The following is a 25,965-nucleotide window of genomic DNA, read 5'->3' as shown; positions in this document are numbered from 1 at the left end:
AAAATGTTAGAAATTCAGGAATTGAGTCCAAAATTTCCATTGCTAAGGAAGACAGTTAAGTGAATTCTGCCCCATATTATGATCTTTCTTGCCACAGTTGCTAAATGAATCACTGCAGCTACACTTAGTAACAAGGCTGTTAAGCAATTCTGGTTTCCCCATTAACTTTGCTTGTCAGAAGATTGCCAAAAGTGATCCCATGACCCCAGGACACTGCAACCATCATAAATATATGCTAGTTGCCAAGAGTCCAAATTTTGATCATGTGACCATGCAGATGCTGCAATGCTTGCACGTGGTCACAAATCAGTTTTTCAGTGATATTATAACTTGGAATGGTCATTAAACAAATGATTAAGCTGAGGACTACCTGTAATTTGGTTTCACAAGCTACTCGTTTTCTCACTGTAATTGTCTTTCTTTAAATACTGTAATCAGAGTATCTACACTTAATCCTCAGATTATAATGGTAATTGGAATCCAAACTTCTGTCACTAAGCAATGTGATGATAAAGTGTGATGTCACATGACTGCATTGGGTGGTGTTGGTAATCCCAGAAGTCCCTACTGTCATTGTTCAGTGAAAGTGAGGAGTTGTTAAGTGAGGACCTCCTTGAGACTTCCTGCCTGTTTCCAACAAGCGGTCAATGAGGAAGTAGGTAGGAAGCCACCAAAAGGCCATCCCAGACTGAAGCGGATGCTGCTGGGGGAGGGAGGGAGGGAGGGCATGCAAACAGCTGCTGCAGCCCAGCACATAGCCCCAGCAAGCCCAGCCCACCAATGCAGCATAAACAGCTAACCCAGCACTAATGCAAACACTATATTCTGGAATGAAGGCAAATACATGTGTCCCAGGATAATGTTGCAGTGTCCAATCTGGGTCAGTCACTGAGAGCAGAGGTTTACATTCTGGAAAAGAGAAGTTCCCTGATGATGGGCTCTAAGATGAGTCGAAAAGCTCAGAAGACTAAACGTCTGGTCCTGGTGATCGACCTAGATTGGATCCTACTTACATTCTGGAGCTCTAGAGATAATGTTGGGTAGAGGAAGGAGAGCAGGCCACTCTGCTCTTTGGCCTCCCTCCCAAATTGGCATTTGCTTCCAGAACAGAGCCATGTGGCTTTCACTGGTAGGAAGGCCATGCAATGCAGTGGCTGCTTCCAGAAAGTGATCTATTGTACCCTATGACTATTAAGTGTTATGATTCTTGACAAATGTATCTTTTCTTGAGAGCATTTGCACCAAGACAAATTCCTTGTGTGTCCAATCACACTTGGCCAATAAAGAATTCTTTCTGTCTGTCTGTCTGTCTGTCTGCCTGCCTGCCTGCCTGCCTGCCTGCCTGCCTGCCTGCCTGCCACCTATCATGGTGGCAGGAAGTGGATTATTTATTGATCTTTCTTATTCCTCTATCAACTGCTTTGCCAATAGCAGTACTAATGCAGGTCACCTCCAGACAATCATTCATTCATTCTCCAAGAACACAGGTATACAGAATGTTAGAAGAAAAGTAGTTTTTAAACGTCACTTGTAGGGTAATGATAAAACTATTTACTTTGGGAACAAGGAGCTGGGGCAAAAGATATATTCTGTACAGAATACAATTCCAAATTATTGCAAAACAAATTCACATTTCTTTAATTTGGTAGGAGAAAGTACAAAAATGTTAGTTTCCATGTGCTGCTTGTGCTTATTCCAGTGACCCCTATTATGAAACATAACTTTCCTCAGCAAACTATAGCCAAAAAAAAACCACCCAATCTCTTAAGTAACTGTATAAACACTGAAAAATGGTGATGAATGAACCAAAAACAATCAGCGGATAACAAAATCAAGTCCATGGCCCAATGAAGTTATGGAACAAGAGGCAAGATAAGCTATACCAGTTGCAATCCAAATTTTTGAAGAGTCTGGTCTACTGAGTTGCTACTTAGCACTGTGCATTTTTTATGCACATGTGTCACAAATAAAAGTAACAAGGAACTCTACCTGTAAAAGCCATTACGCTAATATTTGTTGCTTTCTAGCAGTGATTCAAGTTAAAAAAAAAACTCATGGAAAAACTATGCATAGCATCAGAAGAGAGGTTCCCAGTTGTGAAAGCAAAATTTATTATGCTCAATATTGCTCTAAAGTTGGCTGCAGAAATATACAGTTAGGTTGGCCATCAACAACTGAATGATTATCAATCTTGAAATTATAAGAGTAAATAAATGTAATCTTCAACTTTCTAGCACAATAGGGACCAAAAAAATCATTGTTATAACATCATTAACTGGGACATCACATGACTATACCCGATTTTAAAATCTTTTTTACCATGGTCATAAAGAAAGCCACCTATGATCATTAAGCAAGATATTACATGACTGCTAAGTCAGTGTGGAAGCCGATAGGAGGTAGTTGCAACCTTCTGTCGGCATCCCCATTGACTTTACTTGTCGGAAGTCAGCTTGGAATGTTACAAATAGCAATCATGTCACTGCAGGACACTGCAGCTGCATAAGTGCAAACCAGCTGCCATGTGCTCAGATGACTAGTACATGGCCATGGGAACGCTGCAATAATTGTAAGTATGGAAGAGCCAGCTGTCAGACACTTTTTTCAGTACTGTCTTAACTTTGAATGGTCATTAAATATGGTCATAAGTGCAATACAACTGTACATGTTTTTAAAGGATATGAATGGAGAGTGTGGATGCTATATTTCCATTTATTATAAGGTTTAACAATTTTCCTATCTTCAAATAAAACAAATATTTTTGTATACTAACACAATTCTTAAACAAAATTTAGTATCAGGATCCAAACAGGGTTGAGACCAGAGGTTTTTCAGTGTACATAATGTGTCCATAATTCTCTCAAAATATCAAGGTAAGTTTAAAAATATGATATTATTTTTGTGCTATTTTATGCTAAAAATAAGTTAGGATTTTAAAAATTAGCAACTAACAAACAATGTAATAGCAAGTATATTTATTGTGCAAACTTAAATAAATTTTAATTCATTGTATTTCACTGGTCAACTCTGACTTTAAAAAGATGTCTACGTGAAAAGTGTACGGCAATGCTTCCATCTGCCAGCAAGTAAGTCAGCCAAGTTCATTAATTTGGGATAACCAAATGCTGCATCATGCTGTGAGCTGAAGCACGTCTCAGGAAATTCAAATGTCCAGTTAAATACTATCTCTCATTATCTTATTCGAATCATAATTGCAAACATTTCTATACCAGATGTTTCACTGTTTGTTACATTATCACACTGTAAATAGAATTTACTGAAGACAAAGAAACTTGCCAAATTTCCCTTTTAAGAAATATATATTATTAGTGAAATACTTTTATTTCTTTCAGCTGTCATTTTCTTATTACTGTAACTCTCTTGAGGATTTTCTTTATAGCTGATACTGATACAATACAGTAACTTCCAATGTAATTCACTGTAGGGTCTGCAATGTCCCTGAACAAATATACTATACTTGGCTAGTTCAAACATAATATTAATTTCCAAATAAATGGAATAATTATATGTTTCAATTCCTAACTTGTAATGGAATGTGTGGATGGCCTTGGATCAAAGAGATGCTGCCTAGGAAACAATTTAACGATCAGAGAAAGAAACTTAGGAAGGACCTAACTGACAGATCAAGCAGTTATAGGTGGAGGTGGCAAGTTTATACTTTCAGACTTACAAGATTCTGTTAATGTAGCCTTACAATAAAGTGGAATTAGTTCATCTAGTTGTATTTCTTGTCTGGTTTACCTTGTATTCACTTATAAGAAAAGGAATATGGGAGCACATATCGGATTTTATACTGTATCATCCCACGGTTATTCATTCTGTGTGGAACAGGTCAGAGTAAACAAGTCTTTTTATCTTCTGTTTGAGATTACAAGTTTACTATTATTTTCTGTCCATACTTCACAACTGACCTATTTAAATGGAGTTCTACCACAAAAATATTACTGTGGATGAGGATGTTATTCTGTACTAAGCCACATTACAATCAAACTACCTTATTCCTCTTTAATTCAACATGTAAAAAGTCCAATTTTTTTTTACTATTCAAACACTTGCATATTAAGCCAGTTTACCTAATTAAACCACTGCTGGAACTACAAGCTTCTAAATTATAAGAACCTTCATAAATGAATTAAAAATACCATATCCAGAGCTGATAATTTGCTACAGGCAAATTATAAGTGTGTGTCTTTGACTCAGTCTTGACTCCAGGTAACTAACAGACAAATCTACACAATTGTCTTGGCAATTCTTTTGGCTGAGAGAAAAACTAGCCCAAAATCACTCAGCCAGCTCCCGGGCTTTAGGAAGATCTCCCAACATGTAGTTCGGTATCTTTCACCATTATACCAAACTATTCTCACAGTGAAATTATTATATTGAATCCTTATTCCAAAGTCATCGGGATTTCGTAAATATTATTACCACAGAAATGGGCAGAAGAGAGCAGTCTTAAACCGTGTAGGACCCTGAAAAAAGAGAATGGCATTCCCGAAAGTATGTATGGGAGTAAGGGGTAAGCTATATCTGTTTCTTCATAAAGATTACCAATTTTGAACTCAAAGACTACTTTAAAGGCTTACTCTACTTTCCAGAATTCCTGATGCCATATAAGGCAGTACTGCTCCAAGCTTGTCTATCTGTTAATTAGGTAATTGAAACTTCTGTAAAAATGGAACTGGGACATTTCAATGATTATCATTCAACCAATCTCATTTCCCCCTCATTATTATGTTTTTTTCTGCTTTCTTTATATTGTGCCAGATTCTGGAAAAACACTAGATTAAAAAACAAAAAGCTCTTCATTTTTCTTTTTTGCTAAAAAAATATATCAGAATTCAGAAAAGAAATTGCAAAAAGGCTATCTAGATTTCCTGTATTTTCCTAAAAGCTTATCTTCCTAAATAATAATGATATGATTACTTGCCAGCAATGTTACAGATGACAGACCTATGCTTTTATGGTATTCTAGGTAGGTTAGAACTATAGCTACCAGAAATGCCAGATGGGTATTTCTCCAAATTGTAGATTCTATTTGAATGCCTGGATAATTAAATTAAACAAGCATACACACAGAGGCATAGAAGAAAAACACCAAAGACTGATAATGTACACATACTTACGTTGGAAATTGTTCATGAAGCAAGCTTGTGCTACAATCATCCATTCTGCTCTGGTTTCACAGAAGATGGCAATGTTGGCCTTTGGTTGTTGGCCCAGCATTATTAACCCATCACCAAATGCTTTAGCTTTTTTAAAAACATCATCATATGACAGCCAGTTATATTCTCCAAGTACAACCTGACAAAAATTATAAACATTTTAAATGTAGAAACTACACACACAAAGACACATACAAATATGTTCTGCAATTATATATCCTATACCCTATGCTCTTCTTCTTGCCTTTCAGTCATCCCCGTTTTTTTTCTTCTTTATCAAAATTTCAATCTAGGGAGTAAAATTTTCCTCTGTTGAAAATGCACGAGAAAACAACTTACATAATTAAAACTGTTCATATAATCTATCTATCTATCTATCTATCTATCTATCTATCTATCTATCTATCTAAGAACGAGATTAATTGGAGATATCCTTATTTACCTTTTTAGTGTTTGCCTTCCAATTATGAAATATGAAAATGATATATATTATCTATATGGTTTGCTTAAGAACAGCAAATATTTAATAACAATGCCATAGCCCATTGCTAAAAGTGTAGCACATTCTTCACTGACACAATCCAGGATACTATAGCTATATGATGCGTAAATTCTATTTGACTTACATAATACAACTTGTATACATTTTAAACCTATCACGTAGCCAGTCATAGTTCTCTGTGCAGTTTTTTCAGAAGATATATTATACCTAACTGCAGTAGATAAGAGATACAGAAAATCTCTACTTTTGCTATCTGTTCAGATTCTTCTAATCTAGAAACTGTATGACCCTCTCTCCATTTCAATGTTGCCGTTTCAAAGAAATAAAAAAGCATGCATTATTAATAAAAGTAATTTAGATACAAAATTAAAAGGATTGTTCAATATTGAAGATTTAAACAGGTTATTTCAAATGTAAAAACTGATTACAAATTTTTAAACCACTTCTCATTTTGGCATCATCTATTTTTCCAGATAAAGAAACTAAGGCTATTGGAGCTATTGCATAAGATAATTGCATTGCTGCTTTATATCCAGGCAGAGCCCTTATTATCTACCTTTTAAATTTATTCTTCCTTTTTTAGTATCAGAACACCAACTGAGAGAGAGGCAGCTAAGCATAACAGAGCCAATCAGCTTTTAAATGCAGTTTTTAGTATGTTGGTCTGATACATGCAAGTACATATATATACATATATAAAACAGCAATCCATATACTCTTAAGCTCTTAAAAAGGATAAAGAGATAAACTGTGCCCTCTAGTGTGTGTTACTTGCTATATCATTTAGATTAATAATAATTGCATTAAGTATCATTTAAGTAGTATTATTCATTTACAAACAATAAACTTATTTGCAGTAAGATTTACGGTCAGATCAATGTACTGGCACAAAGTCCAATTTTATTCAGATAGCTTTGTTTTTAATCCAGATCAGAAACACATTGTTTTAAAATTCCTTAACACAATTTTAACACTATTGAATCATAAACTGGACATAATATATAAACATACAGTATGATTATATGGTGCAGTCTTCCTAATGAGGCACATCTGAAGCCTACTTTATTATCCTCCTTATAGCAGAAAAATATGTTTTTATTCCTTCATAGACTTTCTCATGTATTGTTAACTTCTTAATTTTTCATCTATTCTCATATTTATTTTAATTTTAAAATTTATTTTACATTTATTTATGTTAAAACATGTTAAATATAAAGCAAGCAAAATTAGTTATTAAACTTATGTTTTATAGTTAGTTACAAGTGGTGTTATAACCAATTTATTTTATAATTTACTTGTAACTAACTATAAAACATAAATTGTTTAACTAACTTGTGCTTGCTCAGTAGGCTTAATACTGTAGGCATGAAACCTGGCTTGGTGACTTTGCACCAGTCATTCTGTCTCAGCCCAGCCCACCTCATGGGGGTGGTTTTGTGGGGAAAATAACAGGAAAGAGTATTAAGCATGTTTTCCACCTTGTTTTGTAAAAAATAAAGGCAGTATAATAAATAATTATACAAAAAAAATAAAATGTGCCCTTGTTTATATGGCTGACTTAAAGATACTTCCATTCAAAGGGAGACTCATCCTATTTCCATAGCTTATGAAATCTTTCTTGTTAAGATTATATCTCAGTTTATTTATGGTGTCCACATTTGCACATTTTAATACCTTAGAAGCTGCTGCCCAATCCAAGATTATAAGAGTTATCATTGCAGCTTCAAATTGCATCAAAAAGATACCTCACAATTAAGCACAGGTCCTGGTTTTACGAGGGCCAGAGCCTCTTTCATTAAATTCTGTTTACTCTTTTTTCCTTATGGGTCTGGCTCCACTAGTTTTCAGACTCCATATTAAATCAGACTGGTTAATTAGAGCTAATAGCAAACTCCAATCTTTAAGTTTCTCTTTTGAGAGACTCTATCCATTTGAGTTTGAAAATGTCAAGAGTCATCTTAGGCAGCCTATCTGTCATAGAGCTCTCCAAGCCAGTCTAGGCCTAATCCTAGGTTGATGGATTGTTCTCAAATATGCATGATCCACATTCTAGTTCCCTCTCAGTTTAAAACTAAAATTTCATTGGGATGAATACACTGTTCCCCCCAGTTCCGCAGGGGCATTATAAAAACATATTCAGCAGCAATCACTTGTGAGGGGATAGCTCTGTGGACTAAGACACATGCACCTGTGCTATTCTCTGTACAGAGCACCTTAGAAGAAATTCGTCTATCCCATTTTCAATCTTGAGAGTCCACACAAAAGGTAACAACACATCCAATCCAAATCACACCAAGAATTCTTCAAGAATACAAAAGTGAAATTGTTGATTTGTTAGCAAAATATATATTTCTTTCTCAAATTGGTCTTAGTGCCAACAAACTGGAGGTAAGAAATGTGACATGTTTTTAAAAAGGAATTCACTGGAAATTCAGGGAGTTGCACATTGCTCAACTTAAAATCTGTTTCAGAAATTGGTAGAAAGTTAAACAAAGAAAAAAGAATAACTAAACACAGAGAAATTAACTCTCTTGAAGGAAAATCAGTGTTGATTTGGCAAAGGTAAATCCTGCCTCACTAACCTTCTATAGTTGTTTTAGAGTTTCAACAGGCCCATAGATGTAGTTGAACTGCAAGATAATGAGCTCCCAGGTCTAGAGAATAAAACTACAAATATTTCCCTCTTTCCCATAAAAAATAAACACTATGTACCTTTTTAAACACTTTTCCAGATGGCTGGATTTCATCTTCTTCTTGTAATATTTCCCTTGTCCCCAGGAGATCCTTGTCCTTAAATTTACTTCGAGCATATCTGAAAGCTTTATCAAGGGTATCGCATCCAGGATAAAATACAGATGCTAAGCAATGCAAACTATTAACAGATCTATATGCACTTCCAGGTGTGCTCTTCACTGGTTTTGCTTTAATTTGATTTGATTTGGTTATGATATATTTTGATCCAGAAAATAAATACCACGGAAGAAAAGTTAAAAATGTGTATACCAAAACTGCGAAGTTTATAATATGAAGAAGAAGAGGATTAATATCATGCTTTAACTTCATTGTATCCATCTTTGAAGACTGTAAGTTATTCAGAAGAACCTGACAAGTCCTATGTATCACATAAAAACCAATAAAGACCTGCAATAGGAACAAAGTATAGTGTCACATAATAATAGCCCTAAGGATTTAATAAAACAAATATATTTTTATGAAGTGCAATTAAAAGGAGGATAAGGGAAAGCTGTTGTATTTTATTCCATATTTACTTACTTAAGTCAACATGTCTGATACTCAATATCTCAAGAGTTATTAGATATGATAATTGAAGATATTTACTAAACCTCAGGAGTTTGGTACTAGTTGTAAACTAGTTTACAATTCATGAATGAATTGGATAATTGGGATTATGCAGTATCTTTACCTGCTTCCATCATATTTATATTCCTTCCCACTTGTTACTAGAAGCCATTAACTAACGAACTATGATGAGCACATAGACTCCAAATAAGACCAATTTTGTTTGGAAGGAAATACTAAATGATCTTACATTATGATCTGGTTTATTATTTTTGAAATCAACCTGTATTGCTATTATTTTTACAGTCATCTAATGAAGATAACAATACGTAGACTTTATGCATTGTATAGATAGAGTGTATAATTTTTCTTCATCAATTAAATTTATATAGATTTTCTTAATGTAAATAAAGAAAAAAGTTTCTAATCCTCAGATACAAAGCAACTGTATTTTCCATTGAATGGGTTTTTTTTCTTACCACTCTTGGCATTTTCTTAAGTTTCTTATTTTTTCTCCATTAATGTTACGAGAAACTCAAGAACTTTATTTCAGATTCGGCAGATTGGAATACAAAAAGTATTTCAGTGGCTTAATTAATATATTGTTCAATCAATCATCACTGTTTTATTGAATGAGTCAAAGGCTGGGCTCATGCAAAATAGTAAGACAAAACAAATAAAGACAGTGTCCTAACATATTGTGTGAAATCACTTAATGTTATTCATCCAATAGTTAGCAAACCTTAGTTTAGCATAATGTACAAATTAAATTGTTAAGTTCACCTGAATCCTGAACAAATTACTGCCCGAGTCTATTCTGATTAAATTGTTCATCTTCTTATTACACCTAATTATCAGTCCATAATATAAGCTACACAGAATTCCATGGCTTCTTTTTTAAAAAGTCAAAATAAATGCTCAAATTTGTAACAGATTCAGTATATTTTCAAACATGACAGTGATCTTTAATTTAGAGAAATTACTATGCTACATCATTATAAATGTCATAATGTATGTTGTAAGGCAATTATAAGTGTCTTAAAGTGTGTTAGGATGTTATATGCACACATACACATTTTTAGATGGCGACCATAAAATTAAGGACAGTTAAAAAATATATGAATAAAATAAATATGCCTTCTCAGGACCATAGATCCGCAAACAATTTCTTGTCTTAAGCCAGGAAAACTTTTCATTTTTGAGAAATTATATTAATCACAAAAAACACCACACCTTACTTATTCACCATGCTTATTAAGCCATATTGTTATATCATGTATCCTTTAAACCTTGGTTAATTTCATTAGAACTTGCATTAATGTTTACTGTGATATCTGCAAGAGAGTGAAAAAATAGCACATTAGTAATTGACAATGAATATATAGAAATACATTCAACTGATGAAAAGTGAATGCTCGCTCTTCATAAATAACTGATAACATAAAAGTAGGTTAAGAAATAGTCTTAAGACCATTGTAAAAATTGTAGTTATTTGGGAATGGGTTTTCTTATTAGTAGCATACTCTCTCATACATACCAAGCCTCCAAGTAACAGATTGCCATTTTCAAAAAGCCATGTTAAGCACTTACTATGTTGTCTTTGGAGAGCTAGGCAAAGGGTCTTTTTTCCCTATCTCAGGTTTTTAAATTTCAATTAATTTAAATTGTGTCTTATTGGTCTTCCTAAACATTGGCAGGGAGGCAACCATTCTAACAAGGAGAGAGAACTGATCTGGAGTATAAGCAGCTGAGAAGACTTTTTAATGTGCACAGCTTCCTGTTTGGGGAGGGATTCTGGAAGAGAATTCTGGTTATTCTCTGCTATAAAGTAGAATATGATACCATACTGAATTATCTGCCTGCATTCTCAAATGCTTTCAACCTTGATTTATTGCTATTTGCATACAGTATTAAACAGCAGGCATGACCTCTATTACTTTCAAATATGTATTTATTAACTAAGAAATAGAAAAAATAACAATCCCAATCTTGCTGCCTTTTGCAAAGCTGTGAAGATAAGCTTGTGTACCCAGGCCTGGGATCCCAAGTGTGTTAAGAGTGCCATTTCCTAGCTGTATACCATTCATAGTAATAGTTTTACTTGGTGCCATGTATATTTAATTTGTATTGTAATTGTTTTTGTATTTTATGATGTACCCTGCAATCACTTGTTGAGATTGATGGCTACATAAATCAAATAATTAAAGGTGTTCATTTTTTCACTGGATAACTTGATGAAGGTAAATTAACCTAAAAGAAAGCACAAAGTGTCAACACAAACCTTAAATGACTTCTCATTGTTATGATTGGTATCAATAGGGAAACAATTTCCAAACACTTCAGCAGCCTCACTTGGTTTGTTCACAAATATGACTGAGCAAAATCTAAAAACAAAAAAATTAAAATGAAATAAGCAAGCAATAAATTACAGAAATAAAAATTTACCTAAATTGATACAAAATAATACCTATGTTTTCTTGACATTGTAATTACTTTGGATTCATTTACCTGATTATAAGTAACAAACACAGCAGAAAAGTTCATATTAAGATTTTAAAATTAACCTTATGAATTAAGCAAGTTATGAAACTAATTGCAAGTCAATGATGAATTCTTGGGACAAACACTAAAATCAAGGGATACATTGGTTCTCAGTCCACAGATAAAGGGTTGCAATTAAGATAATCCCTATAATAAGGAGGAAAACAATGTTCCATTCACAGTAAAATTGTACATTGCTTGCAGTTTTGGAAGTGGCAGGTATAAGGTTTTAAGCATTTTAAACCTTCGTAATCACTGAGAGTGTTCAGAAACCTGAAGCTGCAATGTCCCATTTGATGAAAGGAGAATCTAGTGTTCTAGCCAAATCTTTCCCTCTTTCAATCCTATGCCACAACTATAGAGATTCCAGAGATCAGAATTAGTTCTCAGTTTAGCTCAAATAAAAACTAATACAAACTAATACAATACAAAAAGAAAAACAAAAGAACCTGCAGAAAAAGGAAAACAAAAGAAAAAAAACACTAATAAAGTGACTTCAACCTTCGTCACCCCAACCATAAACTAATATCAGTTTTCAGCTATTTTTAAAGTTACAAATAAAAAACTCTTCTCACATAACTTAACTTTTTTCTGTACGCAGAGAAATTCCCATTTTTCAGTCCAGCAAAAAGTCCATTACAAATTTCCCAAAATATCAAATATCAAAAATACTGAAGTTTATCCCAAGTCAAATAGTCCAATTTCATATTCTTTCTTTTGTTCTATACAATCTCGACCATTAAATCATTCCTATGGCATTCCAGGATTTAATCTTTCATCACTCTTTAGCATTTAAAGGAGTCTTCAAAGACTACTTTGTAAATTCCATAAAGAGGCATTGTTCAGAATTTATTCTTGAGGTTCCACATCCAGATCCGTTCCTTAATTTGTCTTTTGAATTCGCATTTTGGTAATCTCAATTTTATTGTCTTCCATGCCTTCAAACTCTATAATATCTATGTCAGATAATAGTTTTCCTCATCATCTTCTAAAAATTTATTCTTTGAAATCTTTATTCTTTCTGCAATATTAGTTATTAATATTTCAGTCTATTTTTCAAAGAAAAAAAACCCAACATAAGCAAAAGTTATAACTGGTTTAACCATTTTAAGTCTTTTTTGCCTGATCTTTTAGCAATAGCAGTTAAGACTTATATACCACTTCACAATGCTTTTAGCCCTCTCTAAGATGTTTACAGAGTCAGCATATTGCCCCCAACAATCTGGGTCATCATTTTACCCACTTTGGCAGGATAGAAGGTTGAGTCAATGTTGAGCCTGGTTAGATTCAATCTGCCAAATTGCAGGCAGCAGCAGGCAGCAGAAGTAACCAGCAGTACTGCATTCTCAGCACTGCACCACCACGGCTCATGTTCCCTCTAGGGTCCATTTTGCAACCTGTATCAGTTCCTGATACAGTTTAGATCTTTCAATTATTTCCCACAAATGTATTATATACTTATATTATTTAATTACATTCATGTTTTTCAGACCTTTGAGCAAGAATCACCAATATTCCAAATCTCTCTGGTATCCCAATTTGTTTAAAATTTTCTTAAGTATTTTTTTTTTCTTTTTGCCAATTACATATTAAATCCTCAAGCTTCTGTGTAAAAATTCTTAAATCCGAAGAAGGTAAAACACACCAGGTGTCAAATTAAGCTTGCTGTTTTAAAGGTCCCTAACATCCATAAAGTGGTTAAATTGAATGTTTATGAATGTGATTAGAAAATGAGTTTGGCTAGCTTAGTGTCTTTATTAAAAGCTCCACCAGCTGCTGAGAGAAAAGATGCCATCTTGCTTGGGTCCTGGTACTCAAACTTGTGAAAGACTGCTGTTTTATGGTTTCCTCATGAGGAGCTGCCATTAGCGCACTTGTGGGTTATCTCCAATTCTCTCCAAAGAAACTAGAGAGATTCAATGGACCAATCTACTCATTGGTCCTTCATTTTTCATATTGGTTGCCTCCTCTCGTTTTCAGATATGTCAACCATGATAAATATCAAAGCTTTACAAACATCAATTGTAATAATTAAAGGTATAACATTTTAGTGCTTCTCATGTCTGAGGAAGATGACTTTGTAATATGCTTTTCTGTGTTCTTTCAACTCCTGTTTCAGCTACCCATATAATTTCAAGTTTAATAAGAAAATACAAACTTCTAGACAAGACCTACATCATATAAATACCTTTTTAGAAAGGCATGTGAATGTGAACTCTAATATTCCAAAAAATGAGGAGAAACCCCTCTTGAAAAAATATTTAGTGCTAAAAGGAGTTAATACAGTTGATTACTCTAACTTGGTTTATCCATCACCATAAGATGATCAAGTGACTGCTTCCTGCTGCAGAAGCTACTGGAAGTGGCGGCAATTTCCTGAATGCAAGCTCACACAATAAATAACTAGAGTTGACATGAATTTCACTGGGGATTTTTTAAAAAGCCCCTTACAAATGAATATTGGGAAACGGTATTAAATTAAAGATGTCTTTTTTTCTTGGAACATTTCTAAAATAATGGATTACTGGCCCAAAGTGGGTTGTTCTCATAAGAATTGACTTAGTGAAGCATAGTGACTTTGATCAGGAAGGCTTCAAACTGAATTCTGTGGGAACTGAAATGAAAAGGCTGAACCAAGGACCTAAGATAAAGATTTAGGAAGAAGACTGTTAAAACATTCAGTAAAAATAAACAAACAGAATATTTGCTTATTAAGTCCCTGACCTTCATTGTCTAATGTTCCCAGTATGGAAAATAAGAAAGATGAACTTAACATCTTAGTACAGAAAGGCAAACGTGACTTAAGAGAAATCCGCAGTAGGATGACTCACATGACTGTATCTTGTAATTATTGTATTCTAATGTATTAAGAGAGACTGAAGCAATAGAAAAGTAGAAGAGTTCCACTTCGTGTTAAAAATAGACATATTTGCACAAAAATGCATTTGAATAAATACCATCAGGAGCAAATGAAAAATAAAAGCAATATTGTTGGCTTTATGGGTGGTACTTTCCAGTCTTCAAGTAGTAACAGTGATTTATGTTCTTTATTATCTCAATATAGGTAGTTCTCAACTTACAACTCACAAATGAACCCAAAATTTTGGTCATAAGTCTTTATGGTGATTAAGTAAGACACTCGTGATCTATTAGCTCAAAGAATATAATTCTTGTTGGCTTCATAAACCATGCAAGAATCTGCCTTTTTTGGTGTGGCTCCTGGAGGCAGACATAAGGATCAGCACAATGCCAAATGCCTGGATTTTTATCACAATTGCAGGGATGCTGCAATGATTATACATTCAAGAAGGGTTGAACTTTTTTCATTCAGTACTATCATAATTCTGAATAGTTGCTAAACAAATATAAGTTGAGTATTACCTGTATTGGTATGACACAAATTCTACCAAGCAAAACGATCAGGAATCTGGCAGCACCAATTAACAAATTTTAATAAAAGAGAAACACTTCCATGAGCTGCAGCTTGTTTCATTGCATTCTCAACTGATGAAAAGTGTACCTTTTAATAAAATTCTTAGTTGGAAAAAATACTATAATATTCTTCTGCTTTTGCTGCTATAAACTAACAACAAACTATGTCAGGAATGATCCTTAACAAGCAATGCTCCTTTCCAGCAGTTTTTTTGCTGGCTGTTTTCAGGCAATGGAAGAAGATATAATTTGCGTACTGGATTTTAAGAAAACATATTTTAATAAAGAGCAAAAGTAATTCCATAGCAGAAGCTTATGGGAAAAGAGTTTGAGATTCAGGGGAGTTCCTTTAAAAATATATATTAAAAATACAATAGCAAAAAGAGTACCAAAGAAGGGAGAAAGGATAGCAAACAATGCAAAATGAATAAAGATCTAAAATCAACATACATATAGGAGGTGAGAAATAAGATAGCTCAGCAAGGAATAGTACTCATAATCCTAAATTATAGAGATGCTGGAACAACAGCTAAAGCTCAGAGAATGAAAAAGGGAAAAAAAGGAGGGGGGAACCCTTCTTCAGATTTCTCCAAAATAAACTAATTAGTTTTTATCTTCATGGAACAGTTATCTGTTATTTTTCAATTTATTTTGAAGATAATCTGAAAAATAGTAAGTGTGTAATGATTGAATAACTCTAATTTTCTTTAAGGGGTCAATTTGTTTTTTGTTTTTGTTTTTTTAAAAAGATAACAATTCCAATAATCAATTCTTAAAAACTGAAGAAGCAGAACTGAAAGAATTACAGCCATGGAATTTCTATTTACTTTGAATTGGTTTAATTTTTTGAAGTCAGAAAACTGAATTATGGAGTATTACAGGAAGTTGCTCATGGTTTGGCCAAATAATTGTTATCTATTATTATGTTTGAGAAATACCAGAGAGGAAATGTAGTATCAAATGATTGAAGGAGGGCATATGTTATTCCAGTTTTCAAAAAAAAAAAAAAAGTCCTGTACTCTTAAACTTTTTTGTTAAAAACAAAAGAATGAAGATGCATCTTAAATTCTAATCTATCAAATTTGCAGATGACATAAACTCAGTGAAATAATATCTCAAAGTCAGAAAACAATCTTGATAGGTTAGAGAAATGGGGAAACAATAACAGAATGAAATGTAAAAAAGATAATTATACAGTCTTTTACTTTGGAAAAAAATTAAATGCAGTTATAAGATGGAGAATATCTGTCTTGACAGCAATACTTGTGAAAGAAAGTTTGGAACAGTTATTTATCAACTAATTAAATATGAACCAGCATCAGGTTGATTTTGCAAGAAAGGAAAAGAAAAAGCAACTATTTTCAAGTATAGTTTTCAAATCAGACAAGGTAAACATTTCACCTGATAATGCATCCAACCCATGAGTATTCCATTTTGGGCCCCAATCCATAGAAAGGTTTTTAAAAATGAAATAGGTATAGAAAACAGCAACAAGAATAATCAAGGATTACAACTAAATTTAGGAAAGCTATAGTGAACATACAAAGAATGCGCAATTTTGAGAAGACCGAAGACGTCATAGAGAAAGCTAAAACCTGTTTTCTATCATCTCAGAGTATAGGACATGAATAATGGATTTAAGTAACAGGAAGCAGATTTGGACTGTTGGAAAAACAGTACGACCAGTTTTACAAATGGAACCAAATACCCAGAGAGTGGTGGACTTCTTAGCAGAGGCCGGATAAAACATGACATGGATGCTTTAGTTGATTTCCAGCACTAAGCATATAACTGTATTTGACAGCTTAAATGCCCCCTTTTAACTTTGATTCTGTGATCTAGTATGTATAATTGATGTAATTCTTTGATGTTGTATTATTTAAAATAATAAAACACTTAAGTGGTAGATTGTTAGGGAAGGTATATTGAATATGTAGTTAACTATATATCCCCAGATGGAAAAAAACAAAAAACAAAAGAAGATGAAATAGCTGACAAAAGACAGAAAATAAAACAAGAAACAGAAAAGATTGTTCAAATAAACACTGGGTTCCAGAAAATAGCAGGAAAAGGCATAATCATATTTATGTAAATGATTCAAAGACACTGAGGGAGATATGTGAGATATACTGAAGAAAGAAAATACAGGTAGTACTCATTTACTAACTGCCTCATTTAGCAACTATTCACAATTAGGACAGTGATGAAAAACAGTAATGCTATGACCAATCATTGCATTTACAATCTTCACAGGTCTGTAAAGCAAAGCAAAGCTGAAATAAGCAAAGTGACAGTTTCACTTAATGACTGCTCTGCTTAAAAACCCAATTGTTGATCCTAGCTGTGTTCACTAAATGAAGATTATCTACACAAAGAAGAGAAAATACAAATAACAGAATTGTACAAAAATGTCAAAAATCAATGAGATGTATTAAAGTTTCTGAATAATTGAAAAATTAAGTTTCTGAGGGAGATATGTGAGATATACTGGAGAAAGATAATATAGGTAGTACTCATTTCCAAAATGAGTTTTTGGGTTTCCAAATATAGCTAACATTAAAGCTGCAGAAGCTGATAAAACTCTGGCGAACTCTTTAAAACCTTACCAATGATTTAGTTAAAAGTGCTATTGCAATTTGTAAAATAAAGTCCTAAAAAGGGATAGAAAGATCAGTTTACATTCCAATACTGAACAACTGTATTTTTCTTAGACTTCCAACAATACATGGTACAAAAGCTACCAATGAACAAGCTGCACTCAATATTAAATCTCATTGCAGTCATTGGAGGCTGCTATCAAGAACAAGCACCTAAAAATGTGAATTTTTGAACCTAAATGGGTTTAAACATAAAAATGGTTAGTCTTCATTGGATAATAAAAGGGAAACATGTCCAGGGGCAGCACGCTAGTAAGTTATCAAAAGCAAAAAATAAGGGACCAGAAGAGGGATGCTTTTCTATAAACATTTCAAAATCTTCCCTATATTAAATTCCAAGGATTAACAAGAGTGAAGTCAAGAGTTAATTGGGAAAGTTTATACTGTGAATTAAAGTACATTCAGAGAAAACCACCGCCCTCTAGTGCTCTTTTTTTTAATCGCATGATTCAATCTAGTTAGCTTTCTTGAAATCTATTGTTTATATATGTGTTTCCTCAGAGCCAATGTGGTGCAAGTGGGTGAGAAGTGCCTACTATCGAGCATCTTTTAGATTCATGTCGGTTTTTTTTTAACTGCAGCTTTCTGCTTATGGGTAAACTTTACCTGAGAGTCCCCGGTGGGCGGGAGGGCGGCCAGCTTTTCCTGCCCATCTCCGTGTAGCCCTTCCCACCCTCCTTTTCCCAGGCGGGCGCCCTGCCATCTATTTCCTCTACCTTGGGGTTAAATGCAGCCTCCAAATAGGGGTTGGCGTGGAAATGGAAAATCTGCCTTGTGACACAATTCCACACTAGTAGCTTTCTCCCTGGCCTCCACTTCTGACTCACGCAAAGGCGGCCAAGTCGCAGCCCGTTCCTTGTGCAGCTTCAAATCCACACGTCTCGGCCCAAGCACTGGAAGCGCCCCCTGCGGAATATTCAGGCACTGATAACACTGATTTCAAGCGCAGCTACAGCACTTCGCTATTAAAGTAAAGGAACTTTAGTGTTGAAAAGGGATTTGTGCTGGAGTCTTTTTTTGGGTGGAGGGAATATTTTTCCTTTGAATAACTACAAATTTGGCAAAGTGTTCTGTTTTGTTTTTTTAGCAGAAAAAGCAGTGTTGCAAGTATCAGCAGTTTGGAAAACCATTATATTTAATCAACTTAGTGCCCTTCATGTTTTTTTTGTACTGCAGCTCCCATTCTCCAAACTTTTATTTATGCTGACTGATATGGTAAAGACTTTTAATCAGTTTGTTTTAAAACCTGCCTTTTCATAATTTTCTACATATTTCAAATTAAGTTTTGTAGTAATATTGGAAGCTTTTTAAATCTTTTTATTAGGCAGATACAAAGAGATATTATATAGCCTATTAAAAATATTTTCAAAGTTAGAGGAAAAAACTTCCAACTAAACAGATTAAACCCTTAATTATATTAATTATATATTCAAGCTATGTTGAAACGTCCTTAAATCATTTTCAAATGTTCTAGCCATTAAACTCACTAATCATATTATGCCATCCAAAAAAATTAAATTGCAATCCTGTGCAGTCTCATTGAAATCCATTATTCAACTATATAGTAGCTAATAATCAGTATTCTTACGGCAGACTGTAAACTTAAGAACTGAAGATGAAAATCTGGTTGTGTAATAAAATTATGGAAGATGAACTGGATGTTAACACAACTTGAGAGCATGTTTCAGATTCTTTGAAGTTTATTCTTATAAATAATGGGATGTATTAGAATAAACAAGCTGTTCTAATATTACTGTTGGGCAGGATCGAGGGGGGGAAGGATCCTTCTAATCTATCAATAGGATTTTGAAGAGATGGAAAATACGTATTCTACTTTGAAATCGAATAATGGTATTGAATAAATGCTGCCCACATAATCTGGAGGAGACTGAAATTAACAGTAACACTTTAAATTTTATTTCATTATTATAAAAAACACTTCATGGCTTTCAGTTGTGTTTTAACTTTATCAGACAATCCATATAATACAACAAATGAGTATCTTCCAGCATTTACATAATAATTTAATTTCTCAGTAAAATGAATATATCAAATGTTACTGTGGGTTTGCTTTACTGGCAATTACATTAATTGTCACACTTAACAAAAATATAAAATTGTGCTGCTGGGGTCAGGATGTTAGTGGAGCAGAATATCTGTACTGTCTGTCTTCTGGAATTTTTATATGGTGCTTCAGTTCTTATGTTGTCCTTGGAACTGTATTATTGTAATGGGACATGGATGTTCATATTGTCTTTGTATGATTCCTACTCAGAATTATGTATTCATTATTGATTACAAGTAAACTACAAAGTATATTTGCCTATTTTTCCCAGCTACTACTGCTGCAGTTCTTCCAATTATTACAACTCCAAGATTTCACTCTGTGCAATTGTTCATGAAATGTTTCAGACAAGTGGCGTTTTTTTTAAGCTCAGCATTCTGCCAGCAACAGTGGCTAACCAGCTGCAGGCTTTAATATTAGCTCTTTTTAAAACAGAATTGCAGGGAATGGGAAAGATGAAATAGTATTGCTATTAAATCTGAATTTCAAAAACTGACCACAAAAGAGCAAATGTTACCTTAATGTTCAAAAAGATCTTTGGCAATGTTTGAAGACAGATTTTTAAGCAGCATATATGAGCAAGCACTTGGAGCATTATTGTAAGGATCCAGCATAATTTTGTCAAGAACCCCAATCAGATTTTTTTTTTGATGAACTAGTTCCACTATATCTTTATAGTGAGAGAACACAACATTTCAATTTCTCATGCAATATCCTATCTCAAAATGAAATAAAGGCATTACTTAAAATCACAGGTGTCAAGCTTATGGGGAGGAGGTATATGCAATCATTGAGAGAATGTAAATATTGGTACAAGTTTCAATTTGGTTACACTAGCCCCATGGCTCAAGACCAGATTAGGAAGAAACACATCATGGGACTTGAAATATGGTCCTTAAGAATTTAGATTGCACATTCTTGAAAGGGACAATTCTTAGACTGAATTAGACTAAAGGCTGAATTCTTAGAGTAAGCACTAAATGTTCTTTAAATCATTCTTCCTACTAATCAAATGAAATGACTGCTTTTGGAGAGGTATCATGAGATGCAATTACAATGAAAAGTAATTCAAGTTTGCAACATTTAATATTTGAAGTACTTATTGATATAAGGTGATAATTCTATCGAAGTAGAAAATACTTTAAACAAATTTTCGTACTGCTGGTGGAGGAAGTTGTCTTCAGTTTGTCCATGTATTCATGGACAAGCCCAAAGTAGTCTAAGTTCCAAATAAACATTCCAACATTTTAAATATTTTTAATGACATATCCAAGTAACACATAAATCTAACTAGAACAAAATCTTACTTTATTTTGGCTCTAAAATCTAAATCTTTCATAGGTTCCTCCAATCCCAAAGCCCAAAAAACATCTGCTGAGTAATTCAATCATTTTATCTCAGTGTACCAAAATTGAGACTGGTGACTCTTGTCTCTAATGGACTTCTTTCTCTTTAGGGAAGGTATGCCTCAGTCATTTACAATTATTACTTTGGCCATTGACTAGCAAAGTGTGCCTCATATACACTATTTCTATATGCCTTAAATACTTTATTGAGGACCACCAATAGAGTAGTTCACAGAATCCACTGAGCTACACATGTATTCCTAAATGGAAAAATTGATGTTTAGTGTTTTCATAGACATAAAGATGAAAACATTGTTATAAACAATTAATCCAATTCAGAAAGCATTTGGAAGAAATTCCAATGCACTCATGGAGTTCTTCCAACAGTATTTCCATGCTAAACCCAACTGAAGGACAAATGCAGTACAAAAAAAACACACAGAGGACTATAGTCTGGGGCTAGAAATTATAATTTCTTAGAAGTATGCATGTTTTCAAAACAAACTCCCTACATGCTTTTAGTAGAAAATATGTGTGTGGATATACATACACACACACATAACCACAAGAGTATCAGATTAGGTTTACATGTATTCCTAATTCATTATCAGCTTTGTTTTAATGTTATATGTTACACATATCCAACCACTTCTGGTTTGTTATATGTTTGGGCCCAGTGTTTGCCTGTCTGAAAAAGATATCATTGAAATGCATTTCACTACCATTGCTGACAACTAACATATCTACAACTGCTGGCTGAGTAGAAGGGATTTTGTAATTTAATTTAAAGCTATTAGAGGATAAACCTACCATACTGTATATACTTGTAAATAAAACAAGAATTTTAGGTGCCAAAATATACCCCCAAAGTTATACATAGATAAGATTATCCATGAGTACATACGTTAATACCTTTAAAAGTTCCTATATAACTTGTATATACTAGTGAGTATGCCCAACTGAAGATAAACTGACACATTTTAATCAAAATACATGAAAAATAGAAACCCATGGATTAACCAATAGTAAAAACTAAAGAATACAAAAACCTTAAGTCAGGTTACCCTTGGGTGACACATTTTTTCACAATATTTTGGTCAAAAATTCAAGGGTTGGTTTATATACTGATGAGCTTATAAACATGTATGTATGGTAGTTTACCTATTTCTGATACGAATTCACATACAAAAGACCTGTTTGCAATGCGTATCTCTTATAACTAGGATAATTATCAATTTTCTCATACTGTTTAATTTCTTGCTTTAGAAAATTCAAAATATATAGTGAAGTACTATAATTATACTATTAGGATTAAATATGTAGTTTAAAAAAGCTGCAATACTTATTGCACTTATATCTTATTTACTTAATTCCGGTTCAATGTGTGAAGGGTGAAGGCTGTATGTGTTTATTTTCATGGTCATGGTCTGGATGTGCACGGAAGATGGTGTTTGAGTTCGTTGTACGAGGTGCAATGACAATAAAGTAAACTAAATGGGTATCTGTAGAAAAGTCCTAGTGATAACCTGAGTATTTATTATATTTGAGCATGCTTATTCTGTCCAGGGTGGGGCAGAAACCATCAGAGAGATGGTTCTTCAGATAGTCAGGCCTATGCCATGAAAGTCTTTATGGGTGGTAACCAACACTTTGTACCTGGATGCTAGAAGGCAACTAGTACAGGTCATGGAGCAGAGGCATCATATGGGCATAACATGATATGCCCCATCATGGGCCACACATTCTGGACCAACACATTTCTAAGTGGTCTTCAGCAGCAGCCCCATGTAGAACATATTGTATCAGCCCATATGGAAAGTGATAAAGTGACTGTCTGCAAAGCCCCCCGTCTAGGAATTGCAACTGTTAACTGCAAAAGGCTTTTTTTGCATATAAGAATCTTAACACACATATCAGAGCAGCTGGATGAGGTAGATTTACATCATTACTTTTCTGCTTTTATTATGGCCATCCAGTAAAAGAATCTGTGTACTGATAATATAAATTTAGAAGGTGTTTTTTTTTAAAAATTGAACCTTGTTCTCTTAAAAATAAGCATTTTTAATAAATAAAAATATATTTCATTAATATGAATAGCATTTTAAAAAGTGAATAATTAGATCAGTGGCATCCAATTTCCGCAGAGTTTTTTTCTGCGGACTAGAGGAGGGCGTGGTTTTCCATTCTGCCTGCATACTGGGGATGGGGCTTCACTTGTTTGTGCTACCCAGTTCCTGGCATGGTGATCCACAGACTGGGGGTTGGGGACCCCTGAGTTAGATAATACACCAAGAAAAAAATCAGGAAGGAAAATCCTAATCAAATGAAAAAATTAAGAGAATTAGACTGTAAAAACCATGCCTTCAAAGATGAGTTAATATTAAAAGACTCATTTGAGATCAGAAATAGCAATCACTTATTTATATGTAGAATTAATTCTTGAGCATATGAAAGATGCTAATATAAGAGAGATGTGGCTAAATTGTAAACAAACATTAGTGCATACCTTCTGATTACAGTATCTCAATTATGGCAAAGTGATCCCAGAGGTTGTTCATTTTGAATTCAGATGACATGAATCTGAAACTCTGAAAATAATGCAGCAATTCAGGAACAGAGCCTCAGGTTTTATATATCTTAATGCTGAAGATTTCTTCTTCATCACAGAATGCTAAGATGGCCATGAAGAACACAGATGAAGCTAAACAACCATGTTGGAAATGCAACATATATTTAGATTGGCATTGGTGATACAGTTCAAATGCATATGTTGTTGTACAATTGTGAAAAAGGTAAGGCTCTGCTGGCCATATGTTGCATATTCTTGATGTAAAGAATCTATGGATTGATGACCCCCAATTGATGGTAAACTTTTTAAAGAAACTTGTCTGACAAGTAATTTGCAAGATGGTTAGAATCATCTAATCAAGTGGGTATTTGGAAAATTCTTTATACCTTAGTAGCCGCTGCTGAAAGTTACAAGTGATTACCTAATTAAATATTTCCAAAAATAGTTTACTATCAGTATTTTCAGCTACATAATATTGATTTTATTATACTGACAAGAGAAAATTATCCATTATTAGTTGTTCCCCCTAGAAGTCTCTTTGTGTAAAATCATACAGAGGCACTAAAAAAACCAATGAGAAAATCACACAGTTCCCAATTCATAAGTTCATATTGATTTTATGAATGTTTATAACTAGTCACAGCAAAAATAATTAATATGACCCTCTACATTTTCTGGCTGTAAAAATGTACTGGAGTCTCAAAGTTGAGTTTTGTGGTAAAAATAAAGTCCCAAGTATGCTTACTTTCAACTTTCCATAAATTCAATAAACATATTAAAAATTAGACCATATTCCAGATATCATCACAATTTCTATTAATGAAAATGCATAGAGCTTTGGATAAGTAAGGATTATAGTAGGTGAAAGTTGCTCTCTTATACATGAAAGGCAATTTAACATACTGATACCTGTACACAGCAAAAATAGTCTAGAAGTAAAAAAATAACAAAGTAAAAAGCAAAGTAAAGGAAAAAAAGTTCTTACTCTTCTGAAATATTTTATATATCTACTGCAGTGATACCATTTACCACCATATTATATCATAAATTAATTTAACAGTTTCTCCTAACTACTCTAAAGCAGTTCTGAATTCTGGCCACACAACCCTATTTATAGAAACACATGTGTGCTCCTATCAGTGATGCTAGTTTGCAGTAGTGGTAGTAAGAATAGAATTGGCACAAGTGCATAAATGCTCATAAACTTTGGATGATTAGAGCAAATCCTCCTTCTATATTCACAATTGCTAATATAAATAGAAACGAACAATCACATAGGAATGCAGAGAGTTAAAAGTTGCAGAATTCTTTACTCAACTTATGCATAAAAACTGTGAAATTGTATTAGGTAATTGGCAGTGTGACCTTAAGCCTCCTTTCTACTACTACCAAGGAAAGTCTAGCAGATATAATGGAGCTTACTTTGAATCCATATGCACAGGATGACACTTCAAGGGTCAACTCAAGAAAGCATCAGCGTGAGCGAATAATTCTTAAAACTTGCACATGTGGCAAGAACTACCATTTATCATACGCAACTATGAACATTCTTGAGGCATTTTACGACAAGGTAAGAAGTGGATACACAAGGCAGCCAGAAACATTTACTGAAAAACGAGCTCGCCCCCACTTCGCCGCGTATCCGACTTACTCGCTGGTAAGCTTACACGGAGTTGCAGCCTTCACCGGCCTAAGCCGGGTAGAGGGAAACGGAATTGCATACGACTTTCTTGGTATAAAATCGTGCAGGATTAAACCTTATTAATAAATTCTGGATCTATGCAGCAGGCCTCTCGGGTCTGATGCTGAGCTCCAAAGCCTTTCGCCTGCTTCCCACAGGCACCTCCGGGTGTCTTCCTCAAGAGCCCGTGCTGAGTCTGTCCTGATCCCGTTCCTCTTAAGAAACGACCGCCCTGCTTCCTTCCTGCCTCGCTTGCTCTGTCACAGCCTGGGAGACTCCCAACGCGATCCGAAAAGGGGCCCTCGCCCTCCAAACCCATCCGCTCTTCACTCCGTCCCCTTTCCCGGTTCCCGAACTCACCACTGCGGCCAGAGGGGAAGCTGGTAAAGCGACGCTCCTCGTGTGTGCCGGGAGCCCCCTCTGCGGGCAATACGTTAACTCCAGCCTTGGGCGGACCAGCCCCGCCGAGCCAATGAACAAGGCCCAAGTCTCCGTGGTGAGCCTCCCCCTCCCCCTCCTTCCGCCTCGAGCTGGCGCACCTCACAATCGCCGGCGCGGACCATGCTCATTCCGTATGCCGCGGCAGCGACTCCTCATTGGTTCGCGCAGGGTGGCGCGCGAGGGGCTGGCTCTATTACGTTCTAAAACGGTTGTGTCGGTGAGAGGTGGGGGAAGCACGCGCGCGGGAG

The 25,965-nt window shown here is 34.5% G+C and overlaps 1 protein-coding gene across 3 annotated transcripts in view; it reads right to left on the bottom strand.

The window, feature by feature from the left end:
• The window catches only part of ACSL3 (acyl-CoA synthetase long chain family member 3), a 51,299-nt gene extending 25,617 nt beyond the window's left edge, over positions 1 to 25,682 (bottom strand). The window contains exons 1-6 of one of the 3 annotated variants that reach the window (XM_026664180.2): positions 25,637 to 25,682; positions 23,533 to 23,727; positions 11,267 to 11,369; positions 10,219 to 10,319; positions 8,398 to 8,826; positions 5,145 to 5,322 (exon numbers count right to left, since the gene is read on the bottom strand). In XM_026664180.2, coding sequence (XP_026519965.1) covers positions 5,145 to 5,322; positions 8,398 to 8,757 — 538 coding nt within the window. In that variant the 5' untranslated portion in view covers positions 8,758 to 8,826; positions 10,219 to 10,319; positions 11,267 to 11,369; positions 23,533 to 23,727; positions 25,637 to 25,682. The remainder of the gene's footprint in view (positions 1 to 5,144; positions 5,323 to 8,397; positions 8,827 to 10,218; positions 10,320 to 11,266; positions 11,370 to 23,532; positions 23,728 to 25,636) is intronic. The other 2 variants (XM_087965026.1, XM_026664171.2) reach the window with 2 other exon arrangements.
• Positions 25,683 to 25,965: the final 283 nt, after the last annotated feature.

Source organism: Notechis scutatus, chromosome 4 (genome assembly GCF_049901735.1).
Source record: "Notechis scutatus isolate UNSWTSFEM ecotype Mainland chromosome 4, rNotScu1.2, whole genome shotgun sequence".
NCBI lineage: Eukaryota > Metazoa > Chordata > Lepidosauria > Squamata > Elapidae > Notechis > Notechis scutatus.
The sequence above is the reverse complement of the archived record's forward strand: the minus strand, read 5'-3'. Positions and strand labels throughout refer to the sequence as shown.